The 25181-nt window shown below is 40.3% G+C and overlaps 2 protein-coding genes and 1 long non-coding RNA gene across 10 annotated transcripts in view; 1 reads left to right on the forward strand and 2 right to left on the reverse strand.

The window, feature by feature from the left end:
* Positions 1–22198, forward strand: part of ADAT2 (adenosine deaminase tRNA specific 2) — a 110326-nt gene extending 88128 nt beyond the window's left edge. For 3 of the 6 annotated variants that reach the window (XR_014267309.1, XR_014267311.1, XR_014267313.1), the window contains one exon: positions 18557–22198. The gene's annotated coding sequence lies outside the window, so the exon portion shown is untranslated. The remainder of the gene's footprint in view (positions 1–18556) is intronic. The other 3 variants (XR_014267310.1, XR_014267312.1, XR_014267314.1) reach the window with 1 other exon arrangement.
* The window catches only part of LOC309667029, a 416481-nt gene that overhangs the window by 134565 nt on the left and 256735 nt on the right, over positions 1–25181 (reverse strand). The window lies entirely within an intron of this gene.
* Positions 22659–25181, reverse strand: part of AIG1 (androgen induced 1) — a 230541-nt gene continuing 228018 nt past the window's right edge. For all 3 annotated transcript variants that reach the window (XM_082474922.1, XM_082474923.1, XM_082474921.1), the window contains one exon: positions 22659–23346. In XM_082474922.1, the coding sequence (XP_082331048.1) occupies positions 23319–23346 (28 nt within the window). In that variant the 3' untranslated portion in view covers positions 22659–23318. The remainder of the gene's footprint in view (positions 23347–25181) is intronic.

Genomic DNA, 25181 nt, shown 5'->3' on the forward strand with positions numbered 1-25181 from the left:
AAAGGTGTAAAGTTTTGTTTTTCTGCATTTTTATCCTTGAAGCAGAAAAAGAAACAGCTGGTACAATCCAGTGTCCTTTAATGTTTATCCAGCATCTGTTTTTCAGGTGCATTAATTTTATATATAACTTTCAGAGTGGTGGATGTTCTCACTTTCTTATTATGGTCATGGTTTCAAGGTAGATGCAAATGTCAAAACATCGAAATGTGCACTTTAAACATACGCAATTTATTTTTTACCGATTATACCTCACTAAAGGTATTTAAAAATGTTTTTTAAATGCACACATGCACATGCATGCATGCACATACAGTTCTACTTCTAAAGCTACACTCTCCGATAAACTCCCGTGGCTATTTCAGTTAATTAAAATGAAAGAAAATTAGAAATTCAATTCCTTAGTTGCACTAGACACATTTCAAGTGCTCAAGGGCCACATATGGCTAGTGTCTCCCATAACAGATAGTGTAGACATATAACATTGCCATCATGGCAGAAAGTTCTACAGCATTGTTGTACATCATTCTCCCACTCGCCCCTCATTCTCATGTCCATGCCCTACCTTACTTTCCCAGGGCAGAGGTCTCCTGCTTTCAGCCTCCGCACTGAAACTAGGGCGGTCTTTTAAAAATGCAAATCTGCTTGCTATTCTCCTGCTCAAAATCTTCCACAAGATGAAATCCAAACTCCTGCGAGTGGAAGCTCTGGAAAGACCCTCCCTCCTCATTTCCCACCTTCTCCCTCTCCCTCCCTCTTTATGTGCCTGGTCCTGAGAAAATTGGTTCATTCATCCGCTTTGTCTAGAAAGTTCTCCGCTTACATCTCTACTTGGTATATTTATGCTTACACTTGTAAGTTTAAAACAGTGATCTTATCTGTGAATTCTTCCAGCTCATTTGGACAATTAAGTGTCTACTATTTTTTGCCCCTAGCCTGTTTGTTTTAGGGATTTATTGAGTTTTTTTGTGGGCTAATATATAGCTATTTCTATCAGTGTTGTATGTGGGCCCAAAAAAGAGGGTAAAAATCTCTGTTGTAGAGTAGAAAGTTTGATATGTATATTTTATACCAGCCACATTGATGGCATTTTTGCAATATGAATTGCATTTTCTCTGCTCATACCTAGTCTAGAATATAATAAATATATAGAATATAATATGATTATATTTTTAAAAAAAGATTTTTAAGGCTTTAAACCTAAATTTCTTTGATTGTCATAATAAATTGTATATATGAATCCCCTCAATTAGAGACAAAGAATTCAATACAGTTTTTCTCCCATTCTCACCCAAACACTTGACTGTTTTTTAATCTCAGGCTTCAGGTCAGGTAATTATGTGATTTATTCTCTTTCTCTGTCTCTATGTGTGTGTAGAGTACCTGTCTGTCTATCTATCTATCTATCTATCTATCTATCTATCTATCTATCTATCTATCTATCTATCTACCTATCTCTCTATCTATCTATCCATCCATCTATCCTGGGGATTATTTTGAATGCGATTAGTGCCCTTCTAAGACGAGACATGAGAATCCTCTCTGTGTTCTCCACTATGTGAAAATCCAACGAGAACATGGCCTTCTGCAAGCCAGGGAGAGGGCTCTCACCAGACACTGGATCTGTCAGCACCTTGATCTTAGACTTTCCAGCTTCCAGAACTGTAAAAAATAAAAGTTTGTTGTTTAAACCATCCTATCTATGGCATTTGTTATAGCAGCCTGAATAAGATAATTGTGGAGAGGGCCATGGAGCTGACTAAGACAGTTTATCTATGTACAGTACACACATGCACACAACTAGCAATCCCGAATGCCGAGACATTCCTCCTCCACCACTCGTCTTCCTTATTTGACTCCCAGACCCCTGGCAGTTAGATCTCCAGGCAAGAGTTTGAAAGAGTCTTCTCAGGGCATCTAATCAATCAAAGAAAAAGGACCTACAGATGGTGAAATTGGAGAGCATCAAGCTGTCCAGATAAATCCTCTAATGGGAAGCGGTGGGTTGACAACCCCTTCCACCTTCTTAGGGACACAGATTGATTTTTTAACATCTCTCTCTTAAACATGAATGGACAACAAAAAACTGTCTTGCTTCTGCGGAAAGCTCTGAAATGAAACAGAGACACCCAAATAAAAAAGCAGCAAATGCAGCATGTAGTCAACAAAAACTATATAGAAAGGGATAATATATTTAAAACACTATCAATGGCCTCAAGAAATAAGAGAAGGGATTGCATCCAGAAAATAAAAAAATAGGATGCTATAAAATAGAAACATTCAGGAAACATAAAAAGAGCTTTTGGAAATTAAAAACATGTTAGCAGTTGAAAAGCTCAATTGAAGGGTTGGAAGATAAAATAAGGAAATTCTGAAGAAAGTAGAGCAAACAAAAAGGCAAAGAGATAAATGATTAGAGGAAAGACTGATGAATTAGAGAACCGGTCCAGACTGTCTAACATCTGAATAACAGCATTTCCAGACACAAAGAACAGAGAAAAATGAAGGGAATAAATTACCAATAAATAATTCACAATATTTTCTAGGCCTGAGATTCTACAAACACAGAATCTCTGATATGCTTCAGACACTTACAGAGTATCAGGAGTCAGAATGGTTTTGGACTTCTCAAAGCAACGCTGAGGCTAAACGACAGTAGAGCTAGAAGATGGTAGAATTCTGAAGGAAAATTCTTTCTGACCCAGAATTCTATGCTGACTCAAGCTATTCACTCAAGTGTGAAGATAAAATAAAATTTCTGCTTGCAGACATACAAGGTCTCAAAACATTGCCACTTATCATTTCTTATGAAGCTAGTAGAAGATACGGCAAGTACAAAATGGGAGCAAACCAAGAAAAAAGAACCATGGGATATGATAGAAGAAATAGAAGATACAGTGCTGAAGGACTGGGGGACCCTCAGTTCACTGGGCAAGGGTGCTCAGAAGCCAGTGTGACTCAGGAGACCAGCAGGTTAGGGTGGCCATCACTGTGACACCTTAGTCCATTGTCTGTATGTTTAACCTGACAATGCCAGAGTGCACCAGCCCAGATTCTAATTTGCATTTGGCTTGTCTGAGCCATGTGCTGATGAGTTTTTTCTCTTCTTTCCATGCTCTGCTGCTGGATCAGCTGAGGATTCTCTTTCCTACACTTTGGGTTACTCCAGGGGCTACAGATTGGCCATGGTAGAAGCAGAGAGAACAGAATGGCCCCAGCATCTGGTATACACTAGACCCCTGCCAGATGCTCTGAGTACGATTAACCTCATTTTTCCAGAATTTCCTAATGGCCTTGCCCACTGAGTGCCCCGTAAGGGCCTCTTCTAAGTGCTCAAGGAAGCTGACATCTATGACCTAGAGAATCTTGAGCCTCATTTTACAATGCAATATAATTGGCTTCTTCCTTACACATCTAAGTTTGTGCTTTTGCTACTCTTTTTTATTAATCTAATTTCACTTTTATTAATATGTAAAATTATTAATAATAAAATATTTGTTTGAGGGAAAAATAATTTTTTCATCCTTGGGCCTTGATTGGTCCTTGCAGCAACGTAAGAGTTGAGGACATGACTGTATGGGGGGTCAAAAAAATGGCCTTGGCTTGTTGATGATTAGACTGAGGACCACCTAAAAGAGACGGGTGACAGGAGCAGATACGGTTAGTGCTCAGCTATTCCTGCAGGTTGTCTAAGATCATGGGGCTGAGGTGAGCATCCTCACGGCCGTCTCCACAATCATCTTATTCAGAGCTTATTCCGATTTTCCCTTTGATAGGATTCTCGTAGCCATTAGGGCAGAAGGCTAAGATTCAGGCCAATTTCAATTGTAGTCACAGACTTTGTCCTCCAAAACTGTCTGTAATTTTCCACTATCTCTGAACTTTAAGGATAATAAAGACAGTATGGGAATGGCTGTACACACACAATTCTGATTTCTTAAAGTTAAGCGAATGTTCTGTGCCCTTTGTAGCATCTTGAAACCCTTCCTCAAGTGTTCACAAATTTCTCTTGTCTCTTATAGTGGCTATTGTCTGTAACACTGATCTTTTCCTGAATTATACTGTTATTTATTTTTTCTTTGTGTTTTTGTTTCTTTTATTAGACTGTGGGTTCCTAAAGGGCAGCAAATACCTTCCTCTCTAATTAGTCCTTTAGTTTCTACATTGCATTGCATTGGAAAAGTAGGACCGCCTTCCATCTCTTGAGTCCTTCTTATAATCTAGGTCAAGCCCATTATAACTGTCTCACTGCATGTGTACAACAGCTCAGTGAGGAAGGGCAGATTATCATCTCCACTCTCTAGATGAGAACGCTGAGGCTTGGAGGGCTGAATAAAGTGGTCCCTCAGAGAGGGAACAGCCCAGCTGGGAATCAAAGCCATGCCTGTCTGATTCTGCAGCTTGAGCGACTAGGCACTACATTATTCGAGCTCACCATTCACTTCCTTTTTGTTTCAGACAGAATAGTTTTCTTTCAGCCTTAGGAAGGTAAACTCGGGAATTTGTCACAAAAGGCCATGAATGTTGTTTTTCTGTTCGTTTCTGCCATTTCTTATCTATTACAATTTTTCCTTTTCACTAACTGAAGGGGCTGTGGCTGGGACAGCCACAGAAATGAAGGAAGGCTGAAGGGTCTTGGGGAGATCCAGGGTTTGGGGTCTGTGGCAACAATCAATATGCTAATCACCTAACAATCCCCAAACAATTTAACATGAGTACTTCCAGCATCCTGGGACCCACACTTTCCATTTCTATTCCCATGCAGTGGGGGACACAAAAGCACTCTGTTCAGGTTAGCAGGGGGCCTGGCAGAATCCCAGCCCCACTCTGTCCCCATGTCCACACCCTTGTGTGGACCCCTCGCCTGTCATTCCTCTGGATAAAAGGGACCATGCCTCCCAGCGGTGGGGTATGCCCACCACTCCCAGTTGAGGTTATGAAACCTGCTGTCTCAAGGAAGGAGAAAGAATGAAAATTGTTGGGTAGGGGGGCAGCATGGACAGGAATAAAGAGAAGGGGGCTGAAGGCTGATAAATGGGCAAAAATAATAGGTTAAAAAACTGCCTTGCTAGCAAATGGCCAGAAATCTGGGAAAAGGAGGAGGAGGGTCCCTGTGGAGATGGGGGGTAGGCCAGAGAAAGGAGAGAGGGAATGGGCCACAGCCATCTCCAAATTATTTTTCCTGTGTTGTTGTTTTAAATGTTTAAATATTTGATACATACAGAGGAATATGTACATATCCCAGATTATTTTTAAGCTGTTACAATTTCATGTCTAAATAAAGTGTAAGAAAGCACACAATAGGTAAAACAGGCTCTCTTCCTGGGTGAGAATACAAGAAGGGGAGATATGTCTTTACCTAGAGTGGAGCATTGAAAAATTGCCCCTTGACTGCTTGAAAGAGTATATTGCAGGTAAAAAAATTATTTTTAGGGAAGCGAACAGTTTTGCCCTGTTTTCAGGGCTCCCCATTCACATCCCCTACACAGCTGAATTGGAGAGACGCTTTACATTCAAGCCCTCCTGCAGGGAAACGGCTTTTTTAAAAGAAAAATTAATTAATTAATTAATTAATTAATTTTTGGGCTGCGTTGGGTCTTCGTTGCTGTGTGCAGGCTTTCTCTAGTTGCGGCAAGTGGGGGCTACTCTTCATTGTGGTGCGCAGGCTTCTCATTGTCGTGGCTTCTCTTGTTGCGGAGCACGGGCTCTAGGCGTGTGGGCTTCAGTAGTTGTGGCATGTGGGCTCAGTAGTTGTGGCGCGTGGGCTTAGTTGCTCCGCCAGGGCCCGAACCTGTGTCCCTTGCATTGGTAGGCAGATTCTTAACCACTGTGCCACCAGGGAAGCCCGAAACAGGCTTTTCTCTTAGTCGTAGTCTTAATTGATATTAAAATAATAGAGCACTCTGTGCCCTAAATAACTCTTCTTAAAAATTAGATTATGTAGCAAGAGGTTAACTCAGGGAATATTATTTGCAAAAATCCAGTAACTCTAAAACGTGGGACATCTGTCAAGAGCGATTTGCCTGAAAATGAGCCTGACTAGGATTTGGTACTCACTGGTGGTACCTCATGGATGACAACCCAGGTGTTTTCTACTCTTATTTGTTGGATTTCTTCCCCTGATCTCTGGGACTCTTTGCTCAGGCCCAGATAACAAGGATGGAAGCACATAGGAAGCTGCGAATAAGAATGTCAAGTTCTTGGTCTCCATGTGCCAAAGTCCTGAGCGCAAACATGAGATAGGAGTGGTTTGAAAGAAGATGCAATTGGGCATCACTGGTCCCTGTCATGAGCAGATGAAGAACCTCTAAGCTGGAGAAGGGGAGAGAGTTCAAGGAGGATTGAGAAAGTGAGATTCCAGAACGGGGCTTTGGCAGCCTGCTTCCCAGATTGAGCCAAGTCATTGGTGAGATAGAGCAGGATGAGAGAAAGGCCACAGAATTCAGAGGCTGCTCTGGTGGAGACATCCCGATGCCTGGCTCTTGGTCTGGAATTCTCTCCTGCAGGAATATACTCAGTAATGCAACGGATTTAAATATAAACATGCCATTTGTTTTCCTTTTTAACGGGGATTGTGGAAATAGAATTTAGAAGGATCTTTGTGTTCATGTGATGAAAACCGTACAGATAGTACATCTGTATGTGAAGGTGCACGTTTTATGAATCCTAATGTGATAATAAGCAACGCATTTGACTATGTTAGGGAAAAAAGTAAATTACCTTTTCAGCCTCTCCATTGAAAAATCATATCACAAAAACCAAGTATGAGTCAAAAAAGGCAAGGAAAAAATAGCACAGAGGTGACACGGACAATTAATGACCAAGAATATTTGTTACTTTTCTGGATTTTCTGTTTGTGGTATTTGTCAGCTTTGTAAAATTAGTGATTTGTTGTGAATAAGTGTTCATGTTTGTATCTAATTTTTAGTGTATAATTTTGTATTGCATTCTTTTTCTTAAAAAGGGCCTCCAATCTGCTGCGCACGTAACTGTATTAGTTCCTGATACAGATATAGGAAAAAAAAAAAAAGAATAGCAATCTTTGTGCAGTGAACTCATGTCTCAAAAATGCCCTCATGAGCATCTCAACATACAAAATAAATGTTATTTCGCTGTTAGTAGAAATAGTGTTTAAAATTTTTCTTACTTTTTTTTTTCTAACAGTATTAAATGCAGTTTCCCTCAATGAAATTAGCTCTTCTTTATAGAAGACACTGTGGTATGAGGAAAGAAATGTGGTCTAGAGACAGACAGGAAAACATTTGGATCCCAGCTCTGCGGCTGACCTTGAGAATGTTCCTGGTCTTCCCCGAGCCTCAGTTCTGGAATGAGGTATAGCAAGTACACAATCATGAGTCAGTTCATCTCCAGGACCAGGGCTCTCTCTATTTCAGGAGGATCTGCCGCCCAAACCCTTCTACTAGACACAGATGCTTTCATGAATGGATATTTAATTTTGTCAATATTTTTCCCTGAATCTATTGAGATTGTCATATCTTTTTCTCTTCTATTCAGCTAACATAGTGAACTGATGGATTTTTTTTTTTTGGCCACGCCTCGAGGCATATGGGATCTTAGTTTCCCGATCAGGGATGGAACCTGGGCCCCCTGCAGTGGAAGCGTGGAGTCTTAACCACTGGACTGCCATTGGTGGATTTTTATAAACTCCACTTAATTGTGATGGATTATCTTTTTTTATAAATTGCTGGATTCAACTTGCTAATGTTCTGTTAAGAAGTTTTGTCTTTGAGATCTTGAGAGATACTGGTCTCTAGGTCTCTTTTCTGTGTGATGTGTTTGGTTTGGTATTAGCAGGAGGGCCCCTAGACTGTGTGGGGCTCCAGGCAATTTTTTTTTTTTTTGCAACGTCTTTGTCTATCTAAACAATTTGATTAAAAATGTATTACAAAATCCATGGGCCTCTGTCAGGCATGGGTAGAAAAGAGATGTTCAAGTATTTGTTTATTGTCTAATTGGTGCACATAAAGTTTCTTTGTAGCATCCAACTCTTCCTGTTTAGGTCCAGGAACTGTTTCTTCCAGTTCTTTATTATCAAATGCATCATTTCTGGCTTCTTTCTTTCTTTTTTTTTTTTTTTTTTGAGTTTCCATGTTCAATTTTTATTTTTTTATGTTTTAAATATCTTTACTGGAGTATAATTGCTTTACAATGGTGTGTTAGTTTCTGCTTTATAACAAAGTGAATCAGCTTTACATATACATATATCCCCATATGTCCTCCCTCTTGCGTCTCCCTCCCACCCTCCCTACCCAACCCCTCAAGGTCGTCACAAAGCACTGAGCTGATCCCCCTGTGCTCTGCAGCTGCTTCCCACTAGCTATCGGTTTTACATTTGGTAGTGTGTATATGTCCACGCCACTCTCTCACTTCGTCCCAGCTTCCCCTTCCCCCTCTGTGTCCTCAAGTCCATTCTCTACGTCTGTGTCTTTATTCCTGCCCTGCCACTAGGTTCATCAGTACCATTTTTTTAGATTCCATATATGTGCGTTAGCATACGGTATTTGTTTTTCTCTTTCTTTTTTTTTAAAATTAATAGACACTTTATTTATTTTTGGCTGTGTTGGGTCTTCGTTTCGTGCGAGGGCTTTCTCTGGTTGCGGCAAGCGGGGGCCACTCTTCATCGCGGTGCGCAGGCCTTTCACTATCGCGGCCCCTCCCGTTGCGGGGCACAGGCTCCAGACGCGCAGGCTCAGTAGTTGTGGCTCACTGGCCCAGCTGCTCCACGGCATGTGGGATCCTCCCAGACCAGGGCTCGAACCCGTGTCCCCTGCATTAGCAGGCAGATTCTCAACCACTGCGCCACCAGGGAAGCCCTATTTTTCTCTTTCTGACTTACTTCACTCTGTATGACAGACTGTAGGTCCATCCACCTCATTACAAACAACTCAATTTCATTCCTTTTTATGGCTGAGTAATATTCCATTTGGCTTATTTCTTATCTCACAACTAGAGATGATGTAGCAATGCTAGTATTACTCATAAAGCTGGAAGCTGTTTGCACTGTTTGCAGTATTACTTCTGCAATTCCCTACTACCTTCGATTTAATGCTGATCACACCATTACACATGATGTCACATCACCCATCTGCCACCCATGAATACTGGCTTCCAATGAGACACAGTAAAGTTGTTACTATGCTTTGTTGATGGTGACCACAAATGCAGGTCTCACCCCAGAATGATATTTCTTTTTCTGGTCATGGTCAATGTACTGTTCGGAATTTTAGAACATGGATGTAGAAGTCTTTAGACTATAATCAGTGCCTTTCTAGCATGTGATCTTTCTCAATGTTGACCACACTGCTGCTTTCCAGACACTGCCACGAGCTGGGAAAAGACGTGGGGGCCTGTGGGTAGAGCAGGAAGGGCAGTCCCATTTGTACAAGGAATGTCCCCTGATCATTTGGCATGATTAAAACCATCCTGGGTTAGCACAACCGCACCAGTCAGAGGTGAGAGGGAGAAATCAATCGGAAGGGCAATGGGTGTGCTGAGCAATGATCTTAAAGCCCCCAGAGGAGACAGGTGCAACCACTTCCAGGGGACTGCCTGACACGGCATACAGAGCTTTCAGAAGGGTTTGGGTGATCAACCCAGATGCCAGAGTGCGGAGTGCACAGGGTGAGGCATTCTTGCCACCACAGGAAAAAGACGCCTCCTGCCTTCAGGGGCTGTGCTCACGGGCAGCGCAGCAGTCAGCATGTAGGGGGTGAGATTCAAGGCATGGGTCCAAATATGTGGCTCAAACCCAAGTGTTGGCAGTGAACTCTTAGTAGCCCAGAGACCTAAACTTGCTATGTGTCTGACATAAGTGAGAGTCGCTCACACTCTGCACATCAGCTCCATTCTGGAGGCCCAACCTTTCATGATCCCTCAAAAGCAATATTGTGTTAGTCAGAGGGAGCAATCTGCTTGCCAGGCCTCCTTCCTGGTACTGGAACCTTGCCCTGGGATCTTGGGTTGACCCTATAGGTATGAATGCCTGAGCAAATAGGGGCATATGGTTGAGCCCAGGTGAAGGGTAGAGGGTCAGATAAGAAAGAACATGGGGCCAGGACGTCTGAGGGTCCCAGTCCAAGCTCAAGGCACCCTGCCCAAGGTGTCATTGCTAGCCTCAGCTGATCCCAGGCACCAGAGGGGACTTAGGAAATCTTAAGGAGTGTACTTCAAAGTATGGGGCTACCTGAGGCTTAAGAGTCCAGAGCAAGGACCCTGCTTGCTCAGATGTAAGGGATATCTACTGGATATCAGAGTGATGCTGGCCTCATAGAATGAGTTGGGAAGCATTCCTCCCTCCTCTGTGATCTATAACTGTTTATGCAGGATTGGTATTCTTTGTTCTTTAAATGTTTTTCCCAGTTTTATTAAGATATAATTGGCATATAATATTGTGTTAGTTTAAGGTGTACAACATAATGATATGATATATGTATATACTGGAGAATAACTAGCACAATAAGTTTAGTTAACATTCATCACCTCACAGTTACAATTTATTTTCTTGTGATACGAACTTTTAAGATTTACTCTCTTAACAACTTTTTTTTTTTTTTTAAGATTTATTATTTATTTATTTATTTATTTTAGGCTGTGTCAGGTCTTAGTTGTGGCAGACGGGATCTCCGTTGAGGTGCGTGGGCTCCTCTCTAGCTGTGGCCTGCTGGTTTTCTCTTCTCTGGTTGTAATGCGTGGGCTCCAGAGCGCATGGGCTCTGTAGTTTGCCACCCGGGGGGTCTAGTTGTGGCACGCGAGCTCAGTAGTTGCAGCACACGGGCTTAGTTGCCCCGCGGCATGTGGGATCTTAGTTCCCTGACCAGGGAAGAGCCCGCATCCCCTGCATCGTGAGGCGGATTCTTTACCACTGGACCACCAGGGAAATCCCTCTTAACAACCTCCAAATATACAATATTGTTAACTATAGTTACCATGTTGTACATTACATCCCCCCAAATGCTTTATATTATAACTGGAAGTTGGTAACTTTTGACCACTTTCATCCATTTCCTCCACCTTCTACTCCCCACTTCTGGCAACCCCCATTCTGTGAGAGATGACTCCTTCTCTTTTTCCTTCTTCTTCTTTGTAGTTTAGTGCCTTCATTATACGCATTAGTACCCCAAACATCCCTTTCATGCCTTGGGGCTCTTGATCCTCTCCAGGCTCAACGTCATTGTCTATAATCCTTCCTCACCTGGAGGGTTCCTTCATCTTCCCAATTTATGCATTCATTTGTTCATTGGTACAACAACTATTAAGGCTGCCTCGTGCCAGGCACGCTGAGGACCCCAGGACACAGTGAGAACACGGTGGACGCAGCCCGGCCTTCCAGGAGGGCATTAAACCACTAAACAAAGAGCCACCCCACCTTTACCTCTACTCTACGGGCCAGTGAGGACCCACGGGGTGCCCTCTCACTGGGGCAGCTCCCTGGGCCTTTGCCAGCTCCTGGTCCTGCGCAGGGACAGGGTTGGCCATGGGCACTGCCCAAGGGTCAGGGTCCCACCACCCACGTGTGAAGCAGAGTTGGTTCTGCTCCCTGCGACGTGGCCACAGGGGTAGCCGGAGAGGTCGTTTGGTCACAGCCCCTGGGTTCTCCAGCCGCTCTGCTCACAGCCTGCCCCAGGCAAATGCTGTCGGGTTTCCCAGTGTAGGTGCCTAGGCCAGTCCCCCGCCCCGGGCCAGAACTGTGTGAGAGACTTCTTGAAAGTGGGGATTATATTATTTCTTCTTTAAGTGTTTCATAGAATTTTCCAGTGAAGCCTTCTGAACCTGGAATTATCTTAGTGACAATTGAATTAGGAATTAAATTTATTCAGTTTTTATAGGGAATTTAGGTTTTCTATTTCTTCCTGAGCACATTTTGGTAATTTTTTTTTTTTTTTTTATAAATTTATTTATTTTATTTTTGGCTGCATTGGGTCTTCGTTGCTGCGTGCGGGCTTTCTCTAGTCGCAGCGAGCGGGGGCCACTCTTCGTTGCGGTGCGTGGGCTTCTCACCGCAGTGGCTTCTCCCGTTGCGGAGCACAAGCTCTAGGTGCACAGACCTCAGTAGCTGTGGCTCGCGGGCTCTAGAGCACAGGCTCAGTAGTTGTGGCACACAGGCTCAGCTGCTCTGCGGCATGTGGGATCTTCCCGGACCAGGGCTCAAACCCGTGTCCCCTGCATTGGCAGGCGGACTCCCAACCACTGCACCACCAGGGAAGCCCGGTAATTTTTTCTTTTCAAGGAAATTGTCTATTTTACCTGAATTTAAATTATTAGCATAAATTTGTTCATGATATTCTCTTATGACCCTTTTAATGTCTGTAGGATTTCTAGTATAGTGTAGGATTTCCCTTCTTTCATTCCTAATATTGGTGAATGTTTATCTTCTTTTTTTTCTTGATCAGTTTAGCTAGAAGTTTATCAATTTTATCAATATTTTCAAAGAACCATTTTTTGGTTTCTTTGACTTTATTGTTTGTTCATTTCCTGTTTCATTCATTTTTGTTCTTATTATTTCCTTCTGTCTTTGACTTCAGGTTTGTTTTGATTTCTTCTTCTACCTGCTAAGGTAGACGATTAGAGCATTGGATTTAGACCTTTTTTTTTTTTCCCTAAAATAAGTATCTGTAGCTATAAATTTTCTTCTAAGCACTATTTTAGTTGTAGCACACAAATTTTGATATGTTGAATTTTCAATATCACTTAGTTCATTTTAATCCCATTGTAGCTGAAGAATATACTTAAAATGATTTCAATCCTTTTAAATATTTGAGACATTGTATTGCTCAGTATATAGTCTGCCTTGTTGTTATGTCCTGTGTGTACTTGAAAAGAATGTTTATTCTGCAGTTGTTACTAGGAGTGGTCTCTGTCAATTAGGTTAAGTTGGTTGATAGTATTATTTAAGTTTCTATACCCTTACTGATATCTTGTTTAACTGTTCTATCAATTACTTACTGAGTGTTGAAATATCCAATTACAATTGTGGATTTGCTGATTTCTTTTTCAAAACTATGAGTTTTTTCCTTATATATTTTGAAACAATTGTTAGTTGCACACACATTTAGGATTGTTATGTCTTTTTGATGAATTAGCAATTTTATCATTATAATGTTTTTCTTTTTTGTGTGTGTGTTTTAATTTTATTTATTTATTTATTTATTTATTTATTTATTTATTTATTTATTTATTTTTGGCTGTGTTGGGTCTTCGTTTCTGTGCGAGGGCTTTCTCTAGTTGCGGCAAGCAGGGGCCACTCTTCATCGCAGTGTGCGGGCCTCTCACTATCGCGGCCTCTCATTGTGGAGCACAGGCTCCAGACGCGCAGGCTCCGTAATTGTGGCTCACGGGCCTAGTTGCTCCGTGGCATGTGGGATCTTCCCAGACCAGGGCTCGAACCCGTGTGCCCTGCATTGTCAGGTGGATTCTCAACCACTGCGCCACCAGGGAAGTCCCACATGTTTTTCTTTATTCTGGTAGTATTCTTTGTTGTGAAGTTTATTTTGTCTGTTATTAATTTAGCTATTCCAGCTTTCTTATGACTAGTGGTGCATGTTATATATTTTTAATCCTTTTATTTTTAACCAGTAACTTTATTTTAAAAATGGATTTCTTATAGGCAGACTATAGTTTGGTCTTGCCTTTTTACTCAGCCAGAAAATTCCTAACTCTTTTTGAAATATTTAGATTCATGTAATTATTGAATGGTTGGGTTTAAATTTAAAATCTTATGATTTATTTTCTATTTGTTCCATCTGTTTTATGCTTCTTCTTCCCTTTTACTGCTTTCCACTAGATTATTTTTTTAACTTTATTGAGAAATAATTCATGTACAATAAACTGCATTCTTTTAAAATGTACATTTGATAAGTTTTGATAGTTGTATACACATATTGAATCACCACCACAATCAAGATACAGAACACTTCCATAATTGGGCATTTTTAGTATTCCATTTTATCTCCACAATTGGTTTATTAGCCATATCTCCCCTTTTTAGTAGTTGCCTTCGGATTTACGAATTACATCTTTAATTTATGACAGTTTGTCTTCAAAAACAATATACCAATTTCTGAATTATGGAAGAACCTTATAAAGTTTCCTTCTCCCATTCTTTGTGCTACAAGTTTTCATACATTTTACTCCTACGTGTGTTTTAAACCTCACAATGTATTGTTTTATTTTTGCTTTAAACATTCATTATCTTTTAAAGAGATAATAATATGAGAAAATGACATATATTTACCCACAAATTTGCCATTTTTAATATTCTTCATTCTGTATGGACAGCCAAGTTCCATCTGGTTTCATTTGCCTTCTGCCCGTACTGCAGGTGTAGTGCTGATGAAAGAGTCTCTCAACTTTAGTTTGTCTCAAAAAAAATCTCTATTTTGCCTTAATTTTGGAAATACATTTCTCTGGGTATGTAACTTTAGGTTCACTGTTATTTTCTCTCAGCACTTTAACGATGTCATTACATTTCTTTGAACTTGCATAATTTCTGAGAAGAAACCTATGATTCTTATCTTTATCCCTTTCTATGTAATCTGTCCTTTTTCTACGGACAGTTTTAAGATTTTCTCTTTATGACTTGCTTTCAGTAACATGATTATTATTTCTCTTGATGTGATTTTCTTTGTTTTTATCCTGCGTGGGATCTGTTGAGCTCAGATTTGTGGATTTATAGTTTTCAACAAATTTGGAAAAATTTCTGCCATTATTTATTCAAATATTATTTTCTGCCTCCTCCCCTTCTCTTCTTTTTAAAAATAGGACTCCAGTTATATATGTATAGTTCCACAAGTCACTGAGACTGTGTTCATTTTCATCCCCCAGTCTTTCTCTTCTCTGTGCTTCAGGATGTATAATTTCTATTGCAAGGTTTTCACATTCACAGATCCTTTTTCCCCTACATTCTCTAATCTTCTGTCAATCCCATTCAGTGTATTTTTTATACATAAAAGTTTTGTTTGCATTTTTAACATCTTCCCTTTCTTCTCCCAGTCATGTCAACTTTCCCTCTGTCTTCTTGACCTATGGAGTACATTTATAATAGTTGCTTTAATGTCCTTGTCAGGTAATTTCATCTCTATCAATTCTGAGTCTGTTTCTATTGACTGACTTTTCCCTTGGTTTTGGGTCAAGTTCTCCTGCATCTTGCATGTCTAGAAATTTTGGTTGGATGCCAAGCGTGATAAATTTTGTCTTGAATTTTTGTTTTGTTTTGTTCTTCCTTAAAGGGTAGTGTTCTTTTTTCTCTCAGGCAGTTAGTTTCTGAAGATCAGTTTAATAATTTTGAAGCTACTTTTAATGCTTTAAAGAGTGGGACTTGAGTAACATTTACTCAAGAACAGTGACTCATACCTGACCCTTTATGCCCTTTCTGTTCAATGAGGGCTCTTTACTCTGGCTAGTGGGAACACGAATTACTCCTGGCCTTAAATGGGCTCTTGGATTTATTCAGTTTATAGACCCTCAGTAATTGTTCTTTTTCTCAAACGGTAGAGCTTCATCCTATTCATGTGAAGACTGATATTCAGCCAAAGACTAGAAGGAACTCTATGCAGATTTTTGCAGCCCCTTCTCTTCAGAGCTCCCTTACGTTCCAGTACTCTCTCCACAAATTCTACCACCTCAGGATCTCTGAACTCTGGGCTCCTTAACTCAGTGAGACCCCCAGGGCTTTGTTTGAGATTCCCCTCCCAGTGCTATGACCTGGGAATCGCCTCCAGGCAGAAAGCCAAGGCGATTAAAGGGCACACATAGTTAATTCTCTTTCTTCAGGGATCATAGCCTTCAGCAGCTCTGTTGACCAATGTCTGAAAATTAGTTCTTTTATTATATTTTAACAATCTTTTCTAGTTTACAGTGTGGGGGAGATAATTCCAGATGTTATCACTTCTTCATGGCTGGAAGCAGAAATTCCCTAGACACAATGTACTTTCTTTCAACTTTGCCTTAATATTCTGCTTTGAGTTCAGAATACATGCTGCAAATTGCCAGGTTCTATCACAGATGCAAACTCTATTTATTACTGGGCTTCCTCCCCTCATCCCTACCACCCTCAGTTCTCAGAAACTTTTACCCAGACTTTCAACTAGACTTTTGAAATCAATATAGGGACTTCCTAAACTATAATTTAACTAGTGCCAAGATTATAGTCTCCAGTTGAGCCAGTTTAAGTGGAAAACTCACTGCTTAGAGGTACAATCTTTTAGGGGATCTGTCTTTGGAAAACCATTTTGTAATATAAAAATTCCAAAATTACTGGTAACCATACTACAGAATTTATATATATAAAAGGAGTGGTAAAATGGTGATGAAGGACATTTGTGCTTCCCTGAACTGCCAACCAGAATCTATGGTTCAGGATAAAACTTGCCAAGTGTCTCACCTCTTCAGTTCAGAGAGCCACCTTCTTGATGCCAGTCCCACATTGTGAGATGTGCTAATGGAAGGCCTCCAGCAGAACCAGTTTCTTAAACCCCACTACTTTGGTCTTTATAGAATAAAGAACACAGGGGGGACAAGGGTATTAGACTTCTGAAGGAAGGTTCATGAAGTATTAACAATGCCTTTTCCTTCCTTCCTTCCTTGCTGGAGAGCCTGGGAGACAGAAAGCAGGGAGATTTCTATTTGTTCCACCTTCTTCTGTTGAAATCTGTGTTTCCCCAATTCCCTCCACCCTCAGTAAGAGCTGTGGGGTTGGGGGTAGGGTTGTGTGCCATGGAGCTGGCAGAACATTTGGTGCTGCTGCTGGAGCTGTGAGAGAGGGTGCCCCAGAGCAGCCTGGGTACCCACCCTTAGCTTGGCAAGGATGGAGGAGTGCCTGTCATGGAAGGTAGCTGGGGCTGGACAGAAGCAGAGACCTCGGGGTGGATTGCTTGTTGCCTTGGAAATAGGGGAGCAGAGGACAGGGGTACTGTGCGAGGGTGGACCCTCGTGGAGCTCCCTAAAGAGCTGACAGTTTCATCCCCACTCTAAAGCCAGAGCCAACACTTGTTTCCAGCCCCTTGGTGTCAGACTGAGAGGCAGAGAAGGGAGTTGCCAGCTCTGATGTCATTTGCTCTACAAGCAGAAGTCCCTCCCTTTTTCCCCAGGCACAGGGAGGAGAGAGAGGGGGATGGGGAAGTTTTGACAGTTTGGATTTCAAAAAGCATAGGATGAAATATTAAACCTGAATGGGATGAAGAAATAAGGTGTCTGGCTCAGGTAGGATGCAGGGTTGAGGGCCCAGAACATTTAGCGCTGCTTGATAATGACTGAATTCCATTCTTGCAAATATCTATGTTGAGACTATTCTTTCAAACTTATTAATATGCTTGTGCATGTATGTAAAACTGGAGATAGCAGTAAAAAAGCTCTTACGTTGTGTTTGATTTTACATGCTTGCACAATTCCCTTGAGAGAATATTACTGCATGGGTTGATTTGACTGGGGCTTTGAAAATGTATATTTTCAATAAAGCTTGGACATAAGATGGCTACCTCTCTTCCTGGCAAATATCCCTGTAGCTAACATAGGCATTTGTTATTACTCCAAAATCCTTCGAATTGTACTTGAAATTAGAGTTATCTGTCTCAAAAATTTTTATTGCTTAGTTGATGAGGAGGCAAAGCATCCAAATGTCTTTGGATGTTTCCATGGGGACTTCTTCAATGATCCTCAGCACTTCCATTTCAATAAATCAGATTCTGAGCGATTTTGACAGGCTTTCAGCAGTGGGTAATTGGTTTGGCTTAGTGAAGGACAGCAGTGTTGGTCACTCAATGATTAGAAAGTCACAAATATGAGTTTTAGATATTACCATGTGGCTATTACTCTGTGTGTAGAGGTGTGTGTGTGTGTGTGTGTGTGTGTGTGTGTTTAGCATAGCACAAGTCTAGCCCACATAAACATATAAAAATGCTTAATGATAACATATGTTTCTTATTGCTGCTGTAAAAAATTATCAAAACTTAGTGGCTTAAAACTCAAATTAATTACCTAACAGTTCTGGAGGTCAGAAGTCCTAAAGTCAAGGTGCTAATAAGGGCAGTATTGAGGCTCTGGGGGAGAGTCTGTTTCCTTGCCTTTTTGAGCCTCTAGAGGCTACCTGCAATCTTTGGCTTGTGGCCTCTTCCTTGCATCACTCCAACTTCTGTTACCATGGTCACATGTCTTGCAATCACTGTGAGTTTCCTGCTCCCTCTTACAGGGACCTTTGTAATTACGCTGGATACACTGGATAATCCAGGGTAACTGTCACATATCAAAATCTTTACCTTAATTCTATGTCAAAGTTCCTTTTGCCATGAAAGGTAAGATATTCAAAGGCTCTGGTGATTAGAGGATGTATCTTTGGGGGATGTTACTACCATGTCACATTAACTAAAAAAGCAAAACATCGTATGATCTCGTGCACCTGTAAAACGTTAAATTCCAATAACTGTTATGATCATGACTTCCTATCTGTCTATTGCCCTCATTTCCCTGTCTGCAACCTTATTGAGACTGCCAATCTCTGGACCATTTTACTGTGTCCCAATGTTGGTCCTCTGTCTTTCCTCCTCAGTTCCTTCTAGACCCCATGGTTCATCCTTCCGACCATCCTTGCCAATGCCCTTGGCTCACACCTGCTTGTTCTTTTGCGGCACCTACTTTCAACTTCTTTATGATGCCTGGTTTGTTGAAGTCTCTTGGAGGAAATCCCCAAATGGTCCTTGTTATCACCAAGGTAAATTCATGATCTTTGAGGGCCCTCAGTGTGGGCTTGACAGCTTTCTATATTTTCATAGCCTAGGCCACTCTTTTAGGGTACATTATAGACTCCAACCCCATTCTCTGTTCTCTCACTCTCTTCAGACAATTCTTTGAGGAAAAAATTGCAGCCATCAAAGCCACCAAAAAAGAAGTCCATGAACTTTGCCCTTTGTCCTGCAAACTCACTTCCAAGGACTTTTGTCTCTTTCCTCTTTCCTGTGACAGTGGGAGAGGTGTTTCCTCCTAAGGCTAACCCAGAATAGTCACAAACCAGGAATATCCACAATTGATTCACATTCCCCTCGCAGGCTGTGTTCTACAGGTCTAAGTTCTGCTTTCAAAATGGCATTCTGGGGGACTCCCTGGTGGTCCAGTGGTTTGGACTCTGCACTTCCACCACAGGGGTCATAGGTTCAATCCCTGGTCAGGGAACTAAGATCCTGCATGCCTCGGGGTGTGGCCAAAAACAAAAAAATGGCATTCTGTAATTGCCAGCTCTACTTCTTTACCATCCACTAATGCCAATGACTCCTCAATTCTCTGGAATCTAGATTCTGTCCCTACAGTTTCACTGAATTGGCACCTGACCTACATACAGAAAAATCCAAAGTCAAGTTCATTATCAAACCCATCCCAGGCTAATTCTCCTCCAGGTTTCTTATTTAAGGAAATGGTGCTCTCGTTATCTTGATCGCATCTTAGATGGTATTCTCTCAATTACCCTACAGTATATCAGCTACAAGACCTGAAGATTCAATTTCTTAATATATGTTATATTCAATTTCCTCATATATATTATATATAATAGTCAATTTCCTAATACCTATATTATACATAAATACATTATACATTATTGTACATATACTATACATATTATATATAATATGTACATACTTTTCCCATATCTCTATTATAGGATCAGATGTTCATCTATATTCTTATATTTTTTATACTTTTTTTTACATTTCATTATTTAATCTATCTGAAATTGTATGTGTGTACGTTTTGCGTGTGTGTGTGGGTGTGTGTTTTAAGGGAGGAATCTAGCTTTTTCTTCTTTACCAAATAGTTATTCATTTGTGGTAGCACCTTTCAATCATTTAGTATGCCTTGCTGATTTGAAATGCTATCTTTATTATTTACTAAATGTATATATATTCTAGGACCTGTTTCTGGGTTTGCTTTCTATTTTATTGATTTTCCTCTCTATTCTTGAGCCATACCACAGTATTTTAGTTATTGCATTTTTATAATATGTTTTAACAGCACAAGTATGCTTGAATTATGTGTCATTTTCAAGATTTTTCAGTTGGTTTTACCTGTTTCTTCTGTTAAATGAAAAAAAAACTTTGGCAATTTTAGAATGGAGTTATATAGTACTTATAAATTATTTGGAGGAAGAAATAACCTCTTTAAGAATGGAGTCTTCTTTTCCAGAATTTAGGATATTTTTCCACTTTTATTTGTCTTTTTAAAAAGTCCCTCAGGAGAAAAATGTACGTCATTTTGTCATGAAAAATTATCATTTTATTATAGTATTAGATTTAGGTTGCTGGTATTTTATCTATGATAAGCAAAATTTTGGTTTTATTTTGAGGGGTATATTAAGTCTGAAAAATAATTTGAGAAGCTTTTCATTGTTCTGCACCTTTGGTACAATTTCTTGTTAAACGCTTGCCTATTAATTTGCATTAGTTAATTATTATTTCTTGTTCCAGAAGTGGAGCTAGAAGCACATTGCTCCTCCTCTCCCCTCCTCAAGAATGTGGATGGTGGATTCGTCTTTACACTTGCACGTAGAGAAAAGGGTAAAGCGTGAACATCCTTTTGAGCACTGGTGGGGTTAAGCCGGAGGTTCCAAGCCAAAGGGAGAAACCGCAGGTCATTTTTTTCTCACCACTCGGTGATTATAGAGCAAGTAGTAGAGTCATCCGGATGGATTCTGCTCCAGGACAAGCCTGGAGTTTCTGTGAAGGGTCAGTGGGTGCATTGGCAGCACCTGGGCTGGGTGGGCGTGTCTTAGCACATTCCCTTTCCCCGGAGGGACAGCCCTGGGTGTCTTGCCAGAAGTGTGGCCAGAGTTCAGGGCCTGGGGTTCCCAAAGCAAAGATGACCCACCATGGGAAAACCAAACCAAACCCCAAATCTGATTGCATAATCGTATTTCAAACCTAGCAGTGATGTATAAATCCAACGTGCTGCAGTATAAGTGAGTTGAATCAGCCTTAGGTCTAAGGCCCCACAGGTGTCAACTCCTTTAGGTGTTGGTTTGGTGGCAAAAAGTAGGAAAGTGTTATTTGCTAAAGAAGAGGGGTAGTAACAGGGCTCCAGATGAACTGTCCCAGAAAGTCCTTAAAAATATTCCATTCCTTGAGGTTTCTTCATTCTGAGAGTCAACTGGAGAAATAATTTCCTTTTAAATGGTGGTTTTTCTTCTTTCCTGCCTTTTTTTTTTTTTTAAACAACATTTGATTTTCTGTTAATAATATCAATTCTATAGTTATATAAAACTTTTTTTTTTAAACATAGACCTTTCTCACTTCAGGTCAAAATATAACTTATTTGATGCTAGATGTAACACACAAACCTCTCAGAAAAATAACACTGTCACGGACATCTTTATCTGGTTTCTGACCTTAAAAGGGAATGCCTTTGGTATTTGAGATGACTGTTTCTTCTCATGATATGAGATATTTTTATGTTACTAATGGTATTATCAAAAATAAATGTTAAAATTTCTGAAATGCCTTAGAGCAACTGTGGAGAGAATCATATGATTTTTTCTTTGTGCACTATTGAGACAATGTTTTTAACAAAAATCCTAATATTAAGCCAGCCTTGAATTTTTAGAATAAACCTTACTTTTGAAAAATGATTTCTATAGTGTTGGCTTTATGTTGCTGACATTTTAGCTAAAGCAAGTAAAAAAGTATTTTTTTGCATGTTGCCTTTGTTTTGAGAGTTTTATTAACTTTGAAAAATAATTTGGGAAGTGTTTCATCATTCTGTAATCTTGGAACAGTTTAATAAACATGAGAATTGTTACTTGAAAGTTTTCAAGAACTTGCTCATAAAATGCTCTGGACCCAACTCCTTTTTTGGAGATAGTTAATTGAACATTAAAAAAAATGGCTTTCCACAGGGAGATCAGCTCGGTGCTTTGTGACCACCTAGAGGGGTGGGATAGGGAGGGTGGGAGGGAGATGCAAGCGGGAGGAGATATGAGGATATATGTTTATGTATAGCTGATTCACTTTGTTATACAGCAGAAACTAACACACCCTTGTAAAGCAATTATACTTCAATAAAGATGTTTAAAAAAATGGCTTTCACGAATATCAGTCTATTACAGCTTTCTAATTCTTATTGAATCCATTTTCCTTGAATTTCATTGGATTCTAAGAATTTGTTGTCATAGTTATGACACTTGTATAATTAAAAATTTGTTCACATCTGTGCTTGTATTGCTAAGTAGTTTGTGTTTCTCTTTTTTCAGTTACTATATCAGTAGTTTCATATTTTAATGCTATTTGTATAGATGAGATACTGCATTTATTAATCAATTTATTTATCAGTTCCACTGTTTTTTTTCTTGCTGCCTTACTTAATTTCTGCTTTTATTTTTATTTGCTCCTTCCTTGTATTTCTCTAAGATTTATTTTTATGTGTTTTCTACTACATATTTGGCATTAGTATTATTTAAAAATCATTATGGTCAAAGACTTTGTAAGTTAGCTTTTTTTTTTCAACAAGATTATTCTTTTTGGATTTATCAAAAAGATACATATTTTTAAAATAAAAAAATTGCAAGAACCAGGCTCAGTAAACCCATTTTCAACAGGTGATAGAAACAAAATAAGAAAGGAAACACCAGTGTTGTTAGGGGTTTGAGACGCACCATGCAGGCATTAGGCTAGGGGTTGCTTGCACTTTATTAAAGTTATAGTTTGCATCTAGGAAATGTCTCACAAAATTAAATCATGAGATCCAAATACACTCAGGGTTTTAACTAAATCAATGCAGTTATTACTCGTATTGCCTGTTGGCGACAACTGTGACATTATTGCAACAGGGAACATCCATCTCGTTTCCTCCAGGCTTATGCTTACATTCTTCAGCCTCCTGTAAGGACTAAATAAATACATGAATGCTACGCCTCACATCTGCTCCTTTGACTTTCACATATTTCTCAACAAGAAACACAATAGGATTCTATTCTTCCTTGATTAAATGGAATTACAATTGCAAAAATTAAAATCCAATGACCAATTTTAGTTTTAAAAATTAGAAGAGGTAAGAAAAAAAAGAAAAAAGATGTTATTATCAATAATGAATTTGGAAAGAATTCTTTAAAACACAGTTGAGGGCAAGTTATTTTGGAAATATCTGTATTTTATTCTTATATATATATTTCTGCATAAAAGGTGTTCCCTCTCTCTGGGGCAGGGAGGTGAAGGCGGATTCCAATGGTTTCTTTGAAGCTTCCTCTCCTGCGTTACCAACGCCCGGGGGTAATGAGTCTTCATTGGTGGCTCCATCCTGCTCTTCCGTTTAGACTTAGATCTCATTCCAATTTAGGCTTCTCTTTCTCTTCTTCCATACCTAGAAATACAGGCAAAGTTCTTTATTTGGACATCAGATTAAACTAGGAGCAGGTTTGCCACTCTCATCTCTCCACACTTCTCCCCACAAACCCTTCATGCCCACCCCTTTTCTCCTCGCTAAGAAGAAAAGTCATTTACAACTTTCTCCAGAAACTTCCTCAGTGACCTCCCTCCCTCCCCTTCCCCCCAAATCGGGACATAACTTCTCTGAGACACACCCAGCTCTTAAGGCCTCTGGGAGTGAGGGACACAAGTTAGTTCTTGACTCGTTGAGTTTGCACAGAAATCCCAACTGGACTGCCTTGTAACCAGCTTCTAGCAACAGGAGGTGTGGAGCTGATGAGTTTCAAAGAGACCTCATTTATTTTTATTTTACTCCTGTCCCTTCCCAAGGTAAGGACTCTGGATTTTCAAAAGCAAATCTTTTTGTTTATTTGTTTTGTTTTGTTTTTAAGGCCCATAGAGAGCTTATTAGCCACAAGAACTATTTATTTCCAGACCCACGTGTACTTAAACTCAAGTTCTCCCTCTGTTCTACCCAGGCCCGGTAGAACTATGTTTTTCTTCCTGAAAGACTCATACGTACCGGACTGGTAAGACCTTGCCTGTTGTCTGTAATGAATAGTTAGTGATATTTCATTTTCCCGGAGATGAAAATGTTTAAGTCGTTCTCATAAATTAAAGTTAAATCTGGCAAATGCTCCCCACTTCTTTTTTCTTTTGCTTCTATGTAAACACCTTTCTCCTAACACCAAATTCTCAGAGCCTTTTTGCTGGAACAAAAGAACCCCAGATACTGCATTGCAGGTTTTGTTGGTATTCTCTTATAAGTTGCAAATTCTCTGAAGGTAGAGCCCTTAACTGTTTTGTTCCTGATTATATCCCAAGCACCTAACACAGTGTCTGTCTGAGAGTAGGAGTTCAATTAATCTTTATGGAATAAATTAATAAACGGTGAACATAGAGAAGGCCGAACTAGTGGGAAAGCAGTAGAATGAAACATGGAGGGTCGTCACAATAGGGCTTAGAGTAGGAGAGACACCCCTGCGCCTTCCCCCAGCTCCCAGCTCCTAGCACCATGTGTTTGTGTGATCAGGGTGGTAGCAGCAGAATGCGGGTAACATTCTCAGAACAGGTGTCCTTAGACAGTCTTTTACGTTTGGTTTTCATGACTAAGGAACTGGCAGAGATCTATAACACTTTTTCCAAAGTACTTCTCAGAAATCATGTTAAGGAAAACTTCAAATTGAAGAGTAAGGACATCTGAAGGGAGGAGGAATAGGGTTGAGGGGGAGAAGGCAGGAGATGGCTTAGTTGTTGGGTAACCAAGGCAAAGGCAGAAAAACACAACATAGATTCTGTTCAAACAGCACACATGACTTGGGTCCCAGCTCTGTCCCATGTTCCCTCTCCTGTGGAGAAGCTAATAACTGCTTGCTTTTCTTTTCAAAGTCTCTTTTCTCCTAAGTGTTCTCCTGCAGATGGGTTGAGTTGGCAGCAATAGTGGAATCTTAAAAAGCGGGGGTGGAGAACAGGGGGTGTTCATTGACCCAGACAGGGAAAATGGCTCCCCACCTACTTTAGTTTGGCAGCTTTGAGGTGGACGGAAAAAATTAGACAGCTGTAAATAATATTTGGAAGAACCAGAGGTATAATTTCCACACAACTAGCAGAAAGAAACCTGTCACAAAGCTGAGGCAGGATGCTCTTTCAGAAACGTAGAGGAAGAGCTGATTGACCCTGAGAGAGTCAGTCACATGCGGTTCCCCCATGCTGGGAGAGGGGCCTGCCGGGCGGCGCTGAAACCCTGGAGGCCTGCGTGGGACATGAGCT

Source organism: Balaenoptera physalus (genome assembly GCF_965194825.1).
Source record: "Balaenoptera physalus genome assembly, chromosome: 9".
Taxonomy (NCBI): Eukaryota; Metazoa; Chordata; class Mammalia; order Artiodactyla; family Balaenopteridae; genus Balaenoptera; species Balaenoptera physalus.